This window comes from Antennarius striatus, chromosome 19 (assembly GCF_040054535.1).
Source record: "Antennarius striatus isolate MH-2024 chromosome 19, ASM4005453v1, whole genome shotgun sequence".
NCBI classification, from domain to species: domain Eukaryota; kingdom Metazoa; phylum Chordata; class Actinopteri; order Lophiiformes; family Antennariidae; genus Antennarius; species Antennarius striatus.
This window is the reverse complement of record NC_090794.1, coordinates 10238872-10259654: the sequence shown is the minus strand read 5'-3', so window position 1 is coordinate 10259654 and position 20783 is coordinate 10238872. Positions and strand designations below refer to the sequence as shown.

The following is a 20783-nucleotide window of genomic DNA, read 5'->3' as shown; positions in this document are numbered from 1 at the left end:
CTGAAAGTGAAATGTCCAGGACAACTGAGACTAGTCCGGTGAGAACGTGTGGAATTGTGTAGATGTTATTTGTAACTGTGTCACACAGTTAATCCACACGAATGAACATATTTTCTTGACATTTTATACATTAAGGAATCAGTGACTTAGTCTATAAAGTAATCAACATTAAAGAATAAATTCAGCCCTGCCTTCATTAACATAACCACTCACAACCTTTATCTTTATCACTCTGTGACTCCGCAGGACAAATCACATAGGTACATGAGAAGCCTTTTCTGCTCTTATTTTCATGGTCACTGTTTTCCAGCTTTGTTGATTGTGTTTGATGCAATGAATAGACATCAAAGAGTCCTGGATGATAAAGCCATCTGCCCCGTCTCCCCTCCCTTGGCCTCTATCCATCATGTCCACACTGCTTTGTTTGAGTACCAGGCTCCAATAGCCAGCAACACCACATTGTAAACACCTTTTTTTGTTTCAATTATTGGTTGAGCAGATTCAGCTCACAGCACCACGGGTCAGTGAGAGCAAATAAGATGACCTCAAGCCCTGGGACATTTAGCTTTATACAGACCAACTGGAGTATGTGATCTGTTCTGGATGCTCCCATGACAGTTAGCCCACAGTGCTGGTGTCTTTAGCAGATGGTGCTGTTTTGAACATGATTTAGCCTTGTATTTTTTTCTCTGTTTGCTATATAAACTGCAGCATCAAAAGGGAAAATTTCTCCTTCCATTTGAACACTGTATCAAATGCACTCTCAGTAATTTGCACTCAGTTGTCATTTAATCTCTCCATCTTATGGAGAGAGTAAATACATGAAATAAATAAATACAGGATATAAAAAAACAATAAATACATTAAATAAAGGGGTGGTAGTGGCTCAGTGGTAGAGCGGCAGAGCAGTAGAGCGGGTCGTCCAATGTACCAAGATCGGCCGTCCAATTCCCGCTTCCGCCCAAAAACACAAGCAGTGTGAGCTGACAGTGGCAGGTGTCAGCTCACCTCTGGAGCACTGCCGAGGCACCTTTGAGCAAGGCGCCGTCCCCCTCACAAGCTTCTCATTTGGGCACTCCACAAAGGTGGCTGCCCGCCACCCTACCTCCCATTTCATGCTTACAGGCGCCCTTGTGTGTGGTTGTGTGTATTACAGGGGCCTGTACACACTAATATGGATGTGTATGATTGACCTACTAACATACTAGAGTGTGCATTCTTAATTTCCGTCTGGGGATTACAACAGTATGTAAAATTAAATAAATAAATAAAAAATAATAATAACAATTGGCCAGTCCCAGATTGCCGGTAGGTGTGTGTGTGTGTGTGTGTGTGTGTGTGTGTGTGTGTGTGTGTGTGTGTGTGTGTGTGTGTGTGTGTGTGTGTGTGTGTGTGTGTGTGTGTGTGTGTGTGTGTGTGTGCATGTGCATATGTGGCTCTGCAGTGCACTGGCGTCATGCCCGGAGTGTACCCTGCCTCATGCCCCCAATTGGCCGGGACAGGCTCCAGCACCCTGTGACTGGCGACAGCGGTTGAAGTGGGTTTGGAAAATGGATGGACGGATGGAAAATATATGCTGCAACATGTTTCCCATCCAGTATTTTCCAAGGACAGTACACTCTCTCACAGACCCGTAGAGCCACCACAGTCACAACTTGTGATTGGAACCCCTGTTGCTTCTTCTGATGATTTGATTGTCATGCTCAGCCACGCTTGTCTGCACCACCGAGCAACACAGTACCACCACCGATGCCTAAAAGCAAAAAGATAGCACGCAATTAGAAACCAGTCTGTAGTTAGGTAGACTGAAACATCACAATGAACATTGTAGGAGATTCACCGAGGACGTGTGCTCCAGCATATGATCCCCGCATAACAACTGACACTTGGCGCATTTTAATTAGCTCTTGCCGTGATATCGCAGCATGTGTGGTTTCAAACACTGCTGGGATTTTCAATTGGATGCTAATCTAGACGAGCTCCCACTTTCCGTGTGAGCAAATGTTGATCATTCTATTTGGATGTCTGATTTTTTAATGGTGTTTTTATCATATTGACATTGCTTTAACCCGTGGAAATAAGTGATGTCATGTTTTTCTTGATTTATTTTCAAAAATAAAATATTCTAGTTTAAACATGATAAATTTCATGATTATGATATATGCACGTAACTACAAGGGGCAGACAAGAATAATAACTGTGTACAACAAAACAGTGGTAGAGTACATACCAGTGTATGTATTCTGGTGCATTAGAAATTTCAGCAGAGGAATTAGAAAAGAGCTACTAAGATTCAGCCAGGCTGTTCCTGGGCTTAGAGGAGCAATTATCATATTGCTCAAATCTGCAAGCTCCTCTCACATCAAGAGTATTTGCATCGGGCTAAGGAGAGTGAAGAGGGTCAAATGGTTTTCACCAGGCATAATTCAGGACTCCCCCTGTGGGTAGAGGTGCTCAGATGTAAAAAGTCAAAGGAGTAGAGGAGTGGAAATAGCTCGAGGGTACTGAAAATGTTGAAAGCTCACCTTTAAGATGTGGTCCGCTGCTCCTCTGAAACAAATAGAAGCACTTTCTTTTTGAAAATATTAAGTGTTGTTTCAATAACCACTACATAGTGTCATTTTAACTGCACTTTTTGATACTGCACTTTCTTAAAACTCAAGCTTTTTACACAAAAGGCAAGGGGAATGACTGGAGGTATAAGCTGGAAGAATATTGAATTCTGCTGAGGTTGCCACAAGCCAGCTTGCTTAGTATTTGCATGAGGGGATCCAGAGTGAGGGGAATTCAGAAACTTTCTGCATGGAATTTATAATCAACTTATTTCAGGGCTTGTTTTGCTGAACTCACGATGTTCCCAAATGTTAATATTTGGCCCTGGATTCTTCAACAGTAAGACATTAGCATTGATCGCTTGCTGAGTTTGGGATTCTTCGTCAAGAATTTCCTCTCAGTGCCTCTTGATGCATTTTAAACCAGCTGAGTGAAGGCTTGTCTGTGCAGTGTGTTCATTTAGAGCAATGCATTTTTAATGATAATATATTGATTTAAAGGCTATAAGAGAGAAACATAGTCTAGCTGCAGAATTTTCGCTTTTTCAAAGACTGAAGTTGGTGAAAGGGAGTCTTTCAGAGTATAGATAAGTTATTTCTGCCACCCCAAGCAAGAAAGAAAATCTAAAAACTCTTCTGATAAAGTTTAGTGGCATGCGAATTCCTGTCATCCCCTATCCCAAGGCTCCAAAGAAGTCAGTGGAATAGGCCACCATTATCAGGCTTTGGACCACCTTCCGATTAATTTCTTTTCTCCAATCTGTTTCGAAAATGACCAGACTTTAAGCTGTTGTAACCTCTGGCTGGAGTTTTCATAGGTTGAGGCCTACAGCTAAAGCAGTGCAGTGACAATCTCCCAAGATAGCACCCAGTTTCCATCTCTCCATGCACTGATATCCCTGTCCCATATGATCTCTGTAAATTGGGATGTTATCAGCAACCAAAATGATGCCACACCTCACAGTGTGAAGATATTGGATTCGAAGTCAGAGCCTAGAATGAGACATATGAGGCACTGAAGGCAAAGCCAGTCCATCTGTGGTTTTCTTAAGACAAGGAACTGAATGGAGCTTTATGCTGTCCTGACTTTATGACCACCAGGTCAGAGATGTCACAGTACCTGTTCCTGTTACTTGCCTTAATGAGGACACAAGAGGGAGATGATGAAGAGTCTATTACAATCTCATGCTGGAACGTAACACTATTTCACCTTTCATTACACCTCAATGTCATTGGCTAACTCAGTTTCATCAGTCAGTGAAAGGGGCTCACGCTGATAACGCCACACCATGGTCAGGAAGAGTGAATTCACCGTAAGATTCTATTTGGTCGTTTTTCACACACAAGAACAGGTGATGTGCATCCTGTTAAACATGTAAAGAATCATGTTGTAAAGACAGGATATCACAGTAAACATCCACTCAACTAACTAACTTACTTCTGCAAAACTGAACAGATCATCATATAAGATAGACTTTTATTTCCAGTTGCGCCAATGTAAGCTCATTCCTATGACAAAAAATCTCAGCTAGCATTGTAGCTGATGGTGGCTAGAGCAACGTCCTAAACAAGTAAGAATTTCATTTAAAAAAGACAATTAATTATTAAATAAATAACACAACAGTCTAGAAAAACCTGCAAATTCTGGTTATATATAAAAAATATTTGTCAACCATTTAAGCTTATAATAAATTTAAAAACATGTAATCATACATGATGTTATTTTGAATTCTGTCAGCTTCTGAATTATTCATCAAAAGAGGAACATCAAAAATCTATTTGTCACCTGTAGGACAACCCATCTTTGCAGAAAAATTAAATACTTACAGACATCTCTATGTTGCTTTCATAAAGTCCTATACCTTTCTTAATTTTCTTTTTTAGAGGTTCACATTTATCTTTGGACTAATTTAAATGAGTATGTCAGTAACAGTATCTAACATTTTACACGTAACAATGAATTGTTGTGAAGAATTGTTGTGGGGTTTTTTTCCAATACACCTGATTTAACGATCAGCTGTTCATCAGGATGTCTCATAATGACCCAATAATTTGAATGAGGTGCAAGACTGAGAAACATTAGAGATTTAAAGCATATGCTGCTGACAGACTCAACTGAGATCATTTCCGTGAGTGGCGCATGATCCAAACCAGACATTTAACAACAGCATCAACACTCTTTTTCCCTCCTTCTCTCTATCATACACACACACACACACACACACACACACACACACACACACACACACACACACACACACACACACACACACACACACACACACACACACACACACACACACAAACACGCACACGCACACCTCACTTATGCAAGCAACAACAGAAAACACAGAACAGCACACTGCATTGGAAGTTTGGAAAGTCATTTCTATCCTTTGTTTTTGCCCAGATTCGCTGGACCAAGACAGCCGGTAGTGTGTCGGACCGCTTCCAGGATTCTAGTGTGTTCAATGAAACCTTGCACATTGCAAAAATCCTGAGGACCCAAGGAGGCCGCTACTACTGCAAGGCTGAAAATGGACTTGGATCCCCTGCCATCAAGTCCATCAGGGTGGACGTCTATTGTAAGTATTCCATACATGACTTAAAGCTGGAAATAAAGGATCACAAATATATCTTTGTTACATTTTGGAAAAAAATTCAAATTCACTTACTTTTCATTTATTTTCATTTCTTAAAAATAACTTTATTCCTGACTTTTCTGACTCCCTTTCTGTGTAGGAATAAAGAAAAAAATTTGTTTGTGTTTCTTTTTAATTCATATAGACTTTTGAATACCACAACAGGTGATGACAACAGGAGTTTTCTTTTTACAATTACAATCATGTATCAGGTCTCTTAACAGTGACATATTGTGCAGCCACTCTAAAATTTAGCCCTCTATTATAATGAATGAATTTGAATTATAATCATAATGAATTTGCAAACTAAGGTGTGACCAGTCAAAATTAATTGAAAAGTAATCACTCCGTAAAATGAAACACATACTGCACTGCTTTTTCTATATTTGCCTAAAATCTTTTAAATTTCTTACACAAAGACAAATCTGTTAAAACAGCTACAGCGCAAACAATTACAACTTGGCATCTTACAGCTTGATGTTAACGCTAGCCTCTTGCTAAAAATCTACAGGTGACGCTTAGGCTATTAGAGATCTCTGCTCTTTTCTTCTGCTCATATCTTCTTCCATCTTGCTGTTTATTCTGGCCCCCGCGGGCAACATCCTTGTATCTTATTTATTTGGACAGACAGAGGTTGTGCGATTGAAATGTGTTTAGAAAGCTTGTGGACGACCTAGTAGGGCAGCAGAGCAAAGGCTGGATGTGTATCAGGAACTGACCATCAAAGCCTTGTTTTCTCTGTGCACCATTTCACCTTGGCTGCTCTACAGAGCTACAGTAGCAGTCATGGAAGTGAAGCCAGATAACACACCAGAGACAGACTTGTGAATAATTGGACGGCATCTGTCCTGAATGTGTTTCTGACAATTTGAGGACATTTATGTTATACATTGATTTACATGTACTCTTTTCTTTGATTATTGTAATTAAATTAATGTTTGAATGTATGAAATTATTGTAGTAAGGATATTTTGGTTTCTAGCGTAATACTCTGAAAACACTATTATAAAAAAGATAAGAATTTATAGATCTCCAAGTCACAGCATCAAATAATTTTTTTTTTAAATGCCTAAAGCCCATGGTGTTAATACACATAAAACCATAGATTTTTTTTAAATGTGTATTTATGTAAAATCAATGTGAAAATCTTTGCCCAACCCCAGACTAATTATGTGGATGCATGTAGCAAATAATAATTAAGTGCCATATTTGCTCAAATAAAAACTGGTCATCAGGTTTCTGATACTGGCCTAGTGGATGATCAACAAACATAAAAAGAAAATAAATAAATATAACCTGTCCCTTAAATACAGACTGGGGTAACGCAAGAAAAAGCAGATAAAAAACACTGGAATGTTGCGTAGGAAAGCTAGCCTGATGTGAAAAGGGAGTTCATTTATTCAATGTAGGACAAACATAATGCACTTTTCAAGACCTCTGAAAGGCTGAGGCTGCTACAAAGATATCAATGGCACAACTTCACCTCAATGCTGGAGAACCATGGATTACAACGACCCTCTCCCACTCACTAAGAAACTGGTTTGATTTGTTGACTATACCGGCAAGGCTAGAAGCTCTCAAAAGACTTAAATGAAGCCATCATTGCCATGGAGGAGAATATGGTTTGATATGATATTGTTTGTTTTGCTAGGATGGGAGAAGTTGGCTTTGAAAACCATGAGACAACCATCTCTCTGTTGTCCTCACTACAGATCCAGCAACACCAAACCTCTTTATATATAAAGGGACTGTTTGTGGAGTGAAAGCAATTGATTTCCAGGGTACTGATTGCCCCTTCTGTGAACAGCTGGATGATGAATGCTCAAACTGCAGATTGACTCTGTTTGACTCCTATGTTAGGAAAATTCTTCAGCTCTTTGTGTCCTGGTGTGTTGGAGGAGCTCCTTATTCAACCATTTTAATTACTTCAAGCACTTAATTCTCCACCACCTGGTGATTACTCACTACTTTAATTTGTTCACCCTTTTTCCCGTAATACTGTGGCCCAGAAATAGATGTTCCAACTAAGATACTGTACTTACTCAATCTGTTGATGACATCAACAAAGTCTAATGTTATATCAGAAAAGTAAACAACGGGCAAGACTACAGTTTGGTTTGATGCGTTGACATCCCCACACACACACACGCACACACACACACACACACACACACACACACACACACATGCAAACAAACAATCTATCAGCAAGTCTACTGATAATGATACAAAACACTGCAGTAGTAGTGAAATGTATGTTCTCAATACACACATGATGCCCTTTTAGTCAGGTAAACAGTACATGTATTGTTCATTAATTAGAATTGTGTTATTGCACATTCAGCATCATTCCTCCCTGAGCAACACTATAGTTGTTCCCTTGAGTGACTTTAATTCATGGACCTCTGCAGTAAATGCTATTTATAGTGGTTTGGAATTATGAGTTTTAATGTAGTATCAACATTTCTGTTTTGAAGCTGAACGTTCAACATAATGCCTTGCATTTTAGTCTCTGCATATGTGTCTCTGTTAATATCACTGAAAGAAGAACAAATAGTAGTGATGGTTCAAATGAACTGCAGCACTGTGCCCCTAGGAAGATACTCTGCTTAGCCAGGAGCAGGTAACCAGGATGTGTTCCATTAAAGAGCCTGACTCATCTGTCTAGTCTCCTCTTATGTTTTCTTCTGAGACCACTGAGTGCCACACAGTTTCACGTAATTTCAACATTGTTAGAACCCGGGAGTGAAACCTTACTAATAATATTTTAATTTCAGTACAGCATTAGTATTAAGTGTGACAGCTAAAAACTTGCAAAACACTCATCTAAAATGAGATAGAGCTGTTGTTTCTTTGAATTCAGAATAAACTCAGCAATAAATTGGAGCTCTCAGGTTCGGTGGTGTGTCATGTTATTATCCAGTGCCTGCTGGTGAGTCTAAAAGGCTTTAATGTATAATGATGATTTGTTATACACTTTATTTTTATCTGTCAAGGAAATTAAATTAAGGATGTAAGACAGGCTACATGAGGGCAGAGAGATAGACAGCGAAGGTTTCAGTAGAGTTGACTGTGAGCAGCAGATCAGAAAACAGGAAGAGATAATTTATGGCAATAACTGACCTCTGCAGCCCAGAGGAACACTATAGCCGGCTCAAAGGTAACATATTTACAAAGCTCAGAAGTCCATCTAAGCACATTTTATACCTGCTGACACATCAGTTGTGTTTGTCGGCACTTAGTCCACAGGGAATGTCCTCTGCAAAGTTAATAAAGAACCTTGCCCAAGTCCTACACTGATCGATTTTGAACTTAAGTGGCTCACTTCTTTTTCCTATAGGGGAGTCTTTTCAGTGTTTCCATTTAATTTCGGCTGCATTAATTTTGCTGCAGCATCTAATGTTTCATTGAGTGACTGATTGAGGAGAGTTTCAAAGTTCTGCAGGGGCAGCTTATTGCATATTGTTATTTGACCATCATCAGGACAATGAAAGCCAATCTCAGAGAAATCTGGTACGGAGATGACACGAAGAAAAGGTTCATAAACCAAAGAAAACAGCCATGTGGTGACATTCAGTAAAGATTGTCACTACATTTCTACGTACAATATCTGGTTAAAATTGGTGCACAAATCAATAGTCTGGGTTTTTGATGTACACGGCAAATTACTGCTATAAATTTTGCATTAATGTGCTGTGAAGGTTGCCGTTAATTTATTTATTTATACACTTGGCTTTGTGCTTTGCCTTAAAACAGAAACACACACAAAGTATGACATGAATGGTCAAAATTTTCACTGAGTGATTTTGTAAATCTAAAAAAATAAGTCATTTAGCGATGAAGGTTTTGTTTCTTATTTGCACATCTTCTGAGATTTCACAGCTTCTTTGAGTTTCGAAAAATGCTATTATCTCTGAAATTAAAGTTAGAGAAAATTAGAAAACCTAGGACTAAGGTTTCTGAAATTGTGTGATTGTCGTTTTCCTCCCAATATTCTAATATTTTGTGGGGGAAAAAATCATGTAATCACAGAAAAATAGTTGAATTGACATGTTTGTCACAGACCAATTATTTCACTGACTAATTAACTTACAATAGATAAACAATGTCAAATTATAGTGGGAAAAAAAGCAGAATAATTTCAGTTGAAGGACAAATTTCAAACATTTTTCTCAGCCTTAAACCTCTGTATGATAAAAAATAAATAAAAAAACCCCACTGTAAACACTTTAAATCGTAATTAATCAGCATACAAAACCAGTCGGCAGTAATGGGGAAAGCAGGAAAAAAGAACTCAGAAGTAAAAAAAGATTTTAAAAAACCAATTTGTTCTTATTTTGTATGTGCTAATCATTATTAATATGATATTAATATTGTCTGTCTGGTCATCCAGTGCCAGTGGTCAGTAGCAGTGAATTAGTGAGGTCTTAATTATTATTGTAATTATTGTGATTATTGTAAAAAGGACATTGGACTGTGGATATCATTTTGCTGAAGCTTAGAGAAACACTGCATTTCTTCAAAAGAAGGATTAGGATAAGACAATAGTTTTCTTTCTCTGTGTTATCTCATGAAGGAGTTGTGCAGCCCTCACTCCACACTGCTGGAGGGAACAAGAACAAGAGAATTTTAATGAAGATACTGTTATGTGTTTGTCTGCACATAGGCAAGAGTCTGAGCCTCAATCATTTTTAGATTGTTTTTTTTTTCTTTAACAACAGCTGCATTTGTCTTGATTCTCCATGTGTGAATGTGTGTCAGTGTCACTGTGTGTGGGAGACGAAACAAAAATAGAGGTTGCACATAAGGTTCAAGCACATACGTATGCAACACACCCCACCATTGAGGTCGTGACTCACACACATGTCAAAGGCTTAACTTGTCTTGGCATGAGCCTTCTCGGCTGTATGACGCTGTGCAGCAGCGTGTGCTCTGAGGGTGATTTTAAGAAGTGTGTCTGTATTATGTTTGCTTTCCATTGATGAAGTTCATGAAGGGGCTCAGAGACCTAAGAAGAGTTGGCAGTGTTTGTTTAATGTCCATGTTGGCTTTGCTCTGCTCGGTCGATCAGTAGAACTTGTGCTTCCTATCTCATCAGTTGTCCAATTTGTTCTGCCCTGCTGCAGGTTGCTTGAGTAAATGTGTGCACAGAACAAGAGAAGCCAAAAGGTTGTGGAGGAAACATGTACTTACAGAGACACAATGCAGGGTGATAAAATCAAAATTTGAGCTTGTACTACTTATTAATTACTGCATGCCTTCTTTCCAGCTATTTGCACTTTACCATTAAGAAGCTCGTTCTACTCCAGGTAATACGTTGAGGGAAAAGGCAGAGAGAAGTGTGTGGGATGGTCAACTAGGTGAAGCCTATTGACCAGTGGAATAAAGCAGACATGTTCAGTTATTCGAGATATTACTTATTCTAGTACTTATTCTAGTTGTTTCAATCTTTTAAGTTTGTGGTTGTGGGTTTTTTTTTAAATGTTCCAGCTGAGCTCATTCAGCTCACAACCATCTCCCAAGAAAGAAGTCTGCATGCTTAAAGTTTGATGTGGACATGAAAATGAAAAACACTACTCTTCTTGTATTTTTGTATCTTACAGGCAACCATAAGTTTGAATGGTAAAAATATGACATGTAGAAGAGAGATTCCATGGAAGACATCCAAGGACCATGGGTAAATTTAGAACCCATGGCAAACACATGGGCCATTTGCTCGCATTACAGAGATAATTGCACCGCCACAGTTAATTAATTCTTATGGATTTAGTCTTGTTTTTTGTATTTTTTATAAACGGAGTTTTACTGACACTACAGCTCTGCTGTATATGAAAAGAAATTCATCTTATGATTAACCCAGGTGCATATTCAGTTTCAGAAAATATCACATTGCTGTTCAACGAAGGAGTTTCTAAAATGATTAATGCTCCTTGGTTAATGGTAATGGTTGTAAAATAAATCCTACATCATATACTGTCTATGAGCCTTACACTAATTAAAACTGAATTCAGTTAATCATCTGACATGGACTCTTCACCATAAAGGTGGGTTTAAAAAACACAGCCGTATGTCAAGAAGGCTGAGTAAACTTATGTTTGTATCTCTGCAATACAACATGATGTGTCACAGAATTATATACACGAGATAATGTTAATGTTGTAGACTGACATGTGCAGCAGATTAATCGCTGTTGGATGTAAATGACCATGGTGAGATACAGACACAGTTGGCTATCTGAGCCTTGTTTGCATCAGGACAAAATGAATCAGCACATTATGTATATATTATGTAAATGTTTGTTGGTTGTTTAATGGCAGAAAGTTAGTTCATGACTGCCCATTACTCTTTCAAGGACTTCCTTTAGAGAGGGGTCTTTAATCAGAAGAGTAAAGTCAACCTCATCTCTTCTCACTGTTTTGCTCCCCATCAGGAACTTAAAACGTACCACAGCGTGTTTGCTTTTTTGTATGCTAATGTGATCATCTTGTGCCGGATTTCATTCTTATCTGGTTTTCATTTTCTCTTAGGGCAAAAGAGAATAGAATAGCTAACAATTATATGCAGTATATACTGTATAGGCAGCAGTGTCCCGTACATTTAGCACAGTGGAGTTATTGCTCTTGACCTCTGCTCACTTATGAAAATTTGACAAGCAAACCGGTATGCAACGATCTGCTGAGATAGTCTGAAGTTGAGGAATATTATGTTATGCAAATATCATGCAGAGCTCTGGTTTGTGGGATACAGAAAGAAAATTCCAAGGACAGCGAAATTAAATTGTTGTTTGCTGACTTGCCTGCACAACATCTGTGTTTTAATCTTTAATTTCATCAATGACTGGAAGCTGATGTCTTCCTACTTGCTAAATCACTCTCACTCATTCTCATTTTTTCTATTCTATGCTTCCTCTGTCAATGTCTTTGGTTTCCTAATATTTGAATGTGGATATAATACAAGGTGAACTCAGTCTATAATGTAAATAATTGTGAATCTTGCTAACAAGGAAAGCATTTTAATTTAACATAATGATCTGGAATTTACTTAATAATAAAAGACATTTTGTCAGATAAAAGAACACAAGAGTTGCTTTGATACTCAACACATCCTTTTACAGACATTGCAGTGAACTCCAAACACTATCAAAATGGTGTGATTAAACTATACTGATAAAGTTTTAACAATCAGTTTTGGTGTAAAAATAAGACAATGACATTAGAACCCATTTCACATTTCCCACCATTATTGGCTGCACTTTGCACAGACCAAAGAGAGGAGATGGCCATTAGACTAAAACTGGAGAAGGACTTCATCATGTCACTGGCACTTTGCCTCCAACACGAATGATGGCTTTCTAGGTGTTGTTTAGATCAGTGCTCTGCAGACTGTTTTCTGGGGAGATGAATGTTAGAGGAGATGGAGTGAGACAGACGCCACTGTCTAACAGAAGGGATGAAGAAGAGATTCATTCCTCCCCAACCTCTAATACACAGGCAAGCACAAACACAAGGCAGCATTGAGCCTCATTATTTCCTCATCTCCATCAATGGGAGGAGGTGTGAGGTTGCAGGCCCTGCTGTTAGGCTGCTGACATCTGCCCTTCCATTTATTAGCACACACTGTCCATGTGTACATCAGTACAAACTCACGCTCAATCACACACACCAACACACACACACACACACACACACAAACACACACACACACACACACACACACACACACACACACACACACACACACACACACACACACACACACTTTGGTCTTGCACCTACAAACACACAATGTTATTTCAAAAATGGCTTCAATAGAAAAGCTCTATTAGGGGAAGATGAGGAAGATGGAGGTGTAGTTGTGTGTAAGTGGGCAGCAGTATCCAGCATATTTATAGCTCTTACAGCAACATACTGACTTCATCTGGTTAGAGGGAAACACCATCTACTCTAAGCTTTAATATCATCTATTTGCATAATTTTGACTTCAAGGGAAAATGATTCATTTCAAACCCATACTTAAGATCTGGGGGTTTGTTTATAGCAAAAAAATTTTAAAAAGCTTTTGTATATCCATTCCGTATATTATTTTAATCATTTTTGTTGTTTAAGCATTAACAACTAGTAGCTTGAGGCCCACTTTACTATAAATTACAGTCCAGAAAATATCATCATGTCGTTCACTATTCATTATATCGTTCACTATTATTCCACTGACTCATTCAGAGAGAGAGACAGAGAGAGAGAGAGAGAGAGAGAGAGAGAGAGAGAGAGAGAGAGAGAGAGAGAGAGAATAAGAAGAAAGTGGAAAGAGAGATAGACAGAGAGTGTATTTGAGTAGTACCACCAAGTCAAGTAAAGAAGATTTTACAGAGGAAGAGACCAAATGAGCATCATCCAACCTTCTCAGTAGAAATTTATATTCAAGTTAAAGCAGGGATGTGGAAATGCTTAATGAATAATTCAGGGCTTGTTACTGCAGCACGCCAGCATTCCAAACAGCATGCCATGGCAGGGGTGTTGAGTTGCCCTTTACAAACCTTAGCCCAACTTGCCTTGACTCCCTGTTACTGTGTTTCTGGCTGAGACAGAACATTAACCTACATAAAACACAGGGATTAAAAGGTATGCCCCGTTACAAAGTATTAAACCACTTGTTTCCACCCTTAGAGACTACATCATTGATTAAATCCCATCCTCAAAGATTCACATTCATGCAGCTGCCTCATATAAAAAAAACCCTGCAATTATTTATTAATGTGACACAAAAATTTGGATATTCACTATGGTTTGATTGATGTAACCTCTATTGAGCGAAATAGCAGATAAAACTTCCTTATGGCTTGTCCCGTTAGAGGTCTCGACAGCATCTCATCCTTTTTCCATTTTAGATGAACGCTTATATTTAGGGCATCCAGTTTTTTACACTGGATGCCCTTCCTGACGGACTTGGGACCGACCTACAGTCAACGCTGACTTGGGGCCCCTGTAGAGCTGCAGATGCCGGGGATGGAACCCTGGGGCAGCATAAATGTGAAGCATTTGCGCTACCACTGAGCTACATCCCTGGCCGCTGTCATAGGCAGATACATTATAAAATTAGGGAATTCATCTGCTGTCATTAGCAGATGAATTCCATAATTTTGTTAAAATCACAAGAAATTAAAATGTGTTTTCTACTAGATATGGCAGAGGTGGAATGAATATTTGGCAGTTTCGCTTCTGCTCCCCCATCCACATGTCCAAGTGTTCCTCAGTGAAATACTAAACCCCAGGTTGCACCATTGGGGTTGTATGAACCAGCACAAATTTAATTGCTATTTCCAAACTTAAGTAGATAGCAATGGTTCCAGGAAGCATATGCCAAATCAAATCATGCAAGATTGCTAATCAGATTTCATTGTCAGGCTGGGGAGAGAATAATTTTTCAGTAAACTACATAGAAAGAGAAGCTGCACTGTGGAAACTCATAGAGAAAACAAATGTTGGCAACATGTAGTTGTGAAAGACCATCATACTATTACAGTTCTAGATGTTTCTTTTCTGCCAAGACTTACATGAGAACCTCAACACTGTTATCAACTCATTTTGATGGATGTGAAGCTACAGCATCAGGAGGCTTATCTTACCACACACCAAAACCTAAAATGACGCAGTAGAGCACAAAACTGAGAAAAGGTCAAGGAATCTTAGACAAGACACGTTTGTTTCTCCTGGTCCACCCCTTATAATGAAAATTTGTTCAGTTATTTTCACAAAATTCTATACTATACAATGTCAAAGTGTATTCTACATGAATATTGAATGGATCCTTTCCTGCTCCATGCTCCTCCCTTCCTCTGTTTTGAGGTTAGAGGAACAGCCTGTTAAAATAACAGCTAGTATGGGACTGTTTCACTGCTGGAATTAATGTCTTCCCACAGTGTCGTTGTTACCATGAGGTTCCCAGAGCAAATAGCTGCATCCAGGAAGCTCCTGTTCCTGCCTTAGAAATTGTCCATGCATGCTGTTTACCATTGCTGGAGTTTTCATTCTAACACTATTCTATTACCATTTTAATTTTATGCTGATTTATCTTTCCTTTTTTATGATCTGTCTAATCAGTTTACCTGTTTCTCAATATAAAGGTATGCGTGAGATCCTGCCACATGCAGATATCACACACCTTGTATGCTTGCCTGTCCTTTTATTCTCTTGACAGCACATGAAGCTGCTCCAGCTCATATCTCATGTCTCTGAGAATGGCATTCGGTTTACTGAGATATCTGTGTTACACAGACGCCACTGTCACAGTGGACCCATTGCAAAAATTGATGCATCATGCCCTCACCTGCATTCCAAAAACATCGATCCACCACTACAATCACACTTTAGTGTGAAACAAGAGAAGACAACAAATAGATGCAGCTAGCAGAAGCTAGTTGTTGTGGCATAAAACCATGAGATAGAGGTCACTGCTGCCTGGGATTTGAGGAATGAAGGGATAGGAAATGTTTTGACAGTAAATTACATGCTGGATTCACATATTCCATCAGAGGCTCCCACATGAGATACAAGTCATATATCACCAACGTAACTTATTAACCTTTTGACCCACATAAATGAAATGCATCGAAGCACACCATTCGGTATTATATCTATATCATGTATTATTTGTGCTGTCTTATTTGATGTAGTGTGTTTACACATAGTGTAGTGATGCTGCATGTTGTTAGCAATTTTAGGGCATCTTACAATACATCAGTTCCACATGCATAATGCATAAGCAGTGCAAATATCTCAGACCTTGTATCTCATATTATATCCCCACTGCCCATTATCTAAATGTCTTTTATCTACAGCTTTTATTTAAAAAAGGCTACCAATGATGCTTTTACAGAATTGCGCTCCTTCACTATATTCTCCACTATCTGCACGAGCAGATGCCTTTGATATACATTTCTAGTAAAGGAATGCCTCGAATAATTCACCACCATTATTTCCTATTTATGGAGGAAGTTTTAACATTTTTTTAGGTTTAGCTTTTTAACTCCAGTTTCTACAAAAAGCTTGAAGGTGAGGTCCTTTGCGAGGCACGCTGCCAAGTAATAACTTCTCTAATCGCTTGTGCATTGTGCCCATATCTCCACAGAAAAATCTGCTACAGAGCATGTTGCCTTTATTTTGAAAAAGTGCAAGAGACAGCTGCCATATAGTATTATCACCTCATTAACCCTGCATCTGTATATCAACAAATTAGTCCCTGTCTCTCCCACCACTGCACCTTCTCTCTCCTCTGCTGTCACATGCTGTCCCTTCGTGCAATAAAAAGCAAAGTGCTTATCTGACACAACAGGGATCTTTGTTATTTTACTCATGTAAGATGTTACGTTACAAATGTTTCACTAATGCCATTTAGGTCAGGTCAGTGACTCCCGCTGCTAATCGAGTTGGGACACTGATTGGTATAAATTAATCACAAAGTTCTCTATTACTCATGGTTGACTTCCTGGGAAGCATGTTGGTTGTTTACTTTCCTGGTGATTTCAGCAGATCATGCAAGAGTGATCCAGAGAGTGAATGACATCAAAGACAAGCCAAAAAAAAAAAGGAGAATGCTTTCATGAAATTAACACTAGGGAGACAGAAAAAGGTGTGTGTGAGCTTTTACTTTGATGCTGGTGTGTGGGGCAGTGGTTGACTTGTGTGTGGGTAGGGGGAGAGTGGTAACACACTGTACGAGGGTTTTTATTTCTGTTGTTTCTTAGGGGCGGGGCCTGGGGGGACATGAAAGGAATTAACTCAGGCTTGAAATGATAATGAAGCACAATCTTTATCTTCATCTTCTCTTTCATTAAGACCACTCATTTGTCCAACAAATGTTTTGGTAGGCCTATAAAGCAGGATACAACATCCCTAAGACTAGTATCTTGACAATGAACTAAATGTTTCACCTTTTTATTTTTGCTACTTCCTCTGACTCAAAAATGCAATGAATCTGGCATTTGCACATTTGTGTGTCATGACACTCCACCCGTGCATCTTGATATCAGCAAAACCCTGATCATTCAGACTTGTCATGGTTGGTGGGAGTGAGGAGCAGAGATGCTAAAGTTAGCTCACTGGAGCGTTTAGCTGTACATGGGCAGATTTACCGGCCTGTGAACCCATAAACCTGCAATTACAAACCCTAACAACTCTGGAACAGACGTCCTGTACACTGCAGTTTTCCTTGGGGCTCAGGGATTTAAGCTTCACAATCAGTCAAGCGTGAATTCGAAGCTAATTGCACAAGAGTGACATGCATGCACACACGTGCACATGCACATGCACAGCAACCTTATGGGAGAGAGACTAATGGTGGAGGTGGAATTTTGTTTGAAATTCATCAAATTTTAATCCAGTGCGTACATTTCCATATTTCCATATTTATCTCTCTGCGCTCCGAGCATACACTTCCTCTCTGCATATCATTTCAGCCCTATTAATAGCCCCAACCACTCCTTACCTAATGCATAAACATTCAGAAACACACCATCACAGTCTTCACACCACAGAAAAAAAAAACCCCAAGACAACCTCCTATCAGGTACAGCGTTCAAAGACACATGTTATTTCAAGGTAGATAGGGCTGTCAATGAATCACTCCATTCCTGCCACTGTTAGTAAATTGGTTGGTTGAAGCAGGAAAGAGAGTAGCAGGATGCTGGGTTGAGTCAGATGTAGGAAGTAGGATTCATGCTCTCCTCCTTCTCTCTATAACGAATCAGTGTATTTACTTTGAGCAATCTTTCCCTCTAAAATGGCACAGCAGTTGCTCTGTCTTCTGTGAAGCATTGTCAGCCCCTCCCTCAACCCCCCCAAAGGTAATTGCTCTTACCTGAGACACTGTAATTGATCCTGGATGAAGTATTGATCGCTGCCAGATTTTGATTAAGGGATTGTGGGGCAGAACATGTCTTTAATAAAACTGAAGAATCAGCATTCTCTTACTGTTGCGTCAAGGAATGCTGTCCATTGGGGTGCACAGGAACCTTAATTAGAACCTGACCCTCAACCAATCCAGAGGAGAACAAACACTATTAAATTAAAAGAGACGTATTTGTCTGTTTGTAATACCTATTGGCATGGATAATTTTTCATTGGGTTTTTTTTGTTGTTGTTTTTTTTGGAATCTCATTTTCTCTAAGCTGCAATCTCTCACACACTGTCTCTCTACATCACTCAATCATCCACCTTGCTGCTCAGTCATTTATGCACTAGCTCATTCATGAATACCCTCAATAACTTACCAGTCATATGTAAAAGGTCAGCCTTTATCACTTAGGGATAACTTTCATTAGCTTCTCTCATCCTCTCCCTTAAATTGCCTTTTTTGCTTTGATTGCATCTCGCATGGAGATGAAAGAGAAAAAGCTAGCACCCCACATTCTTTGAGCGTGCAAATGGACATAATCTACAAGATGAGTATTAGCATGCTAAAAGAAACCACAGCTATGATGAACATCATTTGCCAAGGCTTAATGTGATAGCTGGGTAAGATGATTAACTTTGAATCCATTTAATCAGCCACAAGCGCTTTTTTTAAATAACCAGCTGTATAGCATTGGGGCAAAACTTCCCTCTGATATGCTGAGAAATGGGGGAGACTAACAGATATGTCCAATCACACAGTGGGTAAGTCAGAGCAGAGGCCAGCCAAACATTATTCTATGAAGTCACAGATATCAAACATCACTTTGTGCACACACATGGTGTTTGTTGCTCCAATGGACTGCGTCATGAAACACATAGTGACTCCCTCATTGACTGGGTAATCAATGTACCCTTGAGCTGCATTCTGTTGACTTAAGTAGTTCAAACTGGGGGCTTCTCACCTCCTTTAATCGACCCTTGTCTGCAAGCTGGTCTCTGGCTCTCCCGATACAATGCTAATTCTGACCTTTTTGGTCTGATCTTAAACTACAAGGAAGATAATCATTAGCGCTTATATTTGTGTTGGGGTTTTTTTGTTTATCACTGCTGCCAAAGCTATGTAAATATACTATATACTGTATATGTTTGTGTAACCTATGGTGACCGATTGAGATTTCAACAGGTGGTGGAGGTGTTTATTGATGCCTCATCCCTCTCTTCTTGTGTTTCCACTCACAGACCTTGATGACCCAGTGGTGACAGTGCACCAGAGTATAGGAGAAGCTAAGGAGCAGTTTTACTATGAAAGGACTGTGTTTTTGCGCTGTGTGGCAAATTCCAACCCGCCCATCCGCTACAGCTGGCATCGCGGGAGAGAGGTCCTGACTCAAGGTTCAGACAAGGGCGTAGAGATCTATGAGCCGTTTTTCACTCAGGTAAGACAGAGACAACATCATATGGATAGGACAAATCAGAAAACAGCAGATGCAAACATGTTTATTATTTTATTCAGGCCAAATGCTTTAAGCTGTTATCCAAAGATGTTCAAATCAATCCACTAGACTTTCAGAAAGTTTCATGAAAACTTTTCACCTCACATCCAAGAGGTTACAGTAATATAAATGTTACGGCATTTTAAATTTAATATTTTGACTATCGTGTTCAACCTTGACTGTGAGGCCTTTAAAGATGCCACATTTACGTAAAATATAACTTTAGTCTGTCTGTTTTGACACATGAAAAGGGTAGCAACTTCCTAACAAAAGCTTGACAAATCGAAGATAAACAAGCCATAGAATGAATATTAATATTATAAGTCAGCTAATGAAAGAGTCACATGTACTTTGTGACCACAGTGATACAAAGTGGCAACATTGCTCATACTCAAAACACTGCTATTTCATTTCCCTTTATGAAACATAAAAATAACGGCTTTCAATTCATTTGTTTGTATTGAATTGTTTTTTGTTGGCACTTGTTTTTTAACCCCACCCAAACTCTAGCACTACCCCTTGCTGTGCAACTGGACCTTACAAAAAGCAATTTGTGCTTTGTTGACGAGGTTGAACAAACAGTACCAGTGAAAGGTTTGGCCATGCACAGTTTCATCATTTTAAATTCATTCATTCATCAGTCAGTTGGAAAACGTGAACTAACTAAATCTTCTATAAATAAAATAATCATTTAATTCATAAAAATTTTTGAAGACAACATGATGTAATTTTCATGTTTTACATTCTTTGTTGTAGCCACTGTTTGCCTTGATGTCATCTGATGTATATTATCTTAACAGTTTTACGAGGGAGTCACCTGGAATATTTTCAATGAACAGGTGCGCCTTATCAAAAGTGAATTAGTGGGATTTCTTCTTCTCTTGTTAATTTATGTGGCATCATTACTTATTGTGTGAAGGCAGTGTTTTCTCACAACCATCAGTATGTGCTCACTCATGGGGTGACTGTTGAATATCGAATAATAATGTAGAAACTAGACCTAGCTCTGAATTGTAATGTGCATTGACATAACTTTGGTTGTGATTTGGTGCCATACAAAAAAAAAAAAAACGACAAGTTGACTAAGACAAGAAGATACTTCTGCGACCCGCGATGGCGGAAAAAGCGGGTATAGAAAATTAATGATTGAAAAAGAATATACTTGATTCAGCCTGTATGGTAAAATTCTTTTCAAGTGTTTGAGGTTAT

The 20783-nt window shown here is 39.0% G+C and overlaps 1 protein-coding gene across 1 annotated transcript in view; it reads left to right on the top strand.

The window, feature by feature from the left end:
• LOC137613568 (MAM domain-containing glycosylphosphatidylinositol anchor protein 2-like) overlaps nt 1-20783 on the top strand; it is a 156079-nt gene that overhangs the window by 57115 nt on the left and 78181 nt on the right. The window contains exons 3-4 of the mRNA XM_068342896.1: nt 4963-5137; nt 19321-19517. Of these exons, the coding sequence (XP_068198997.1) occupies nt 4963-5137; nt 19321-19517 (372 nt within the window). The remainder of the gene's footprint in view (nt 1-4962; nt 5138-19320; nt 19518-20783) is intronic.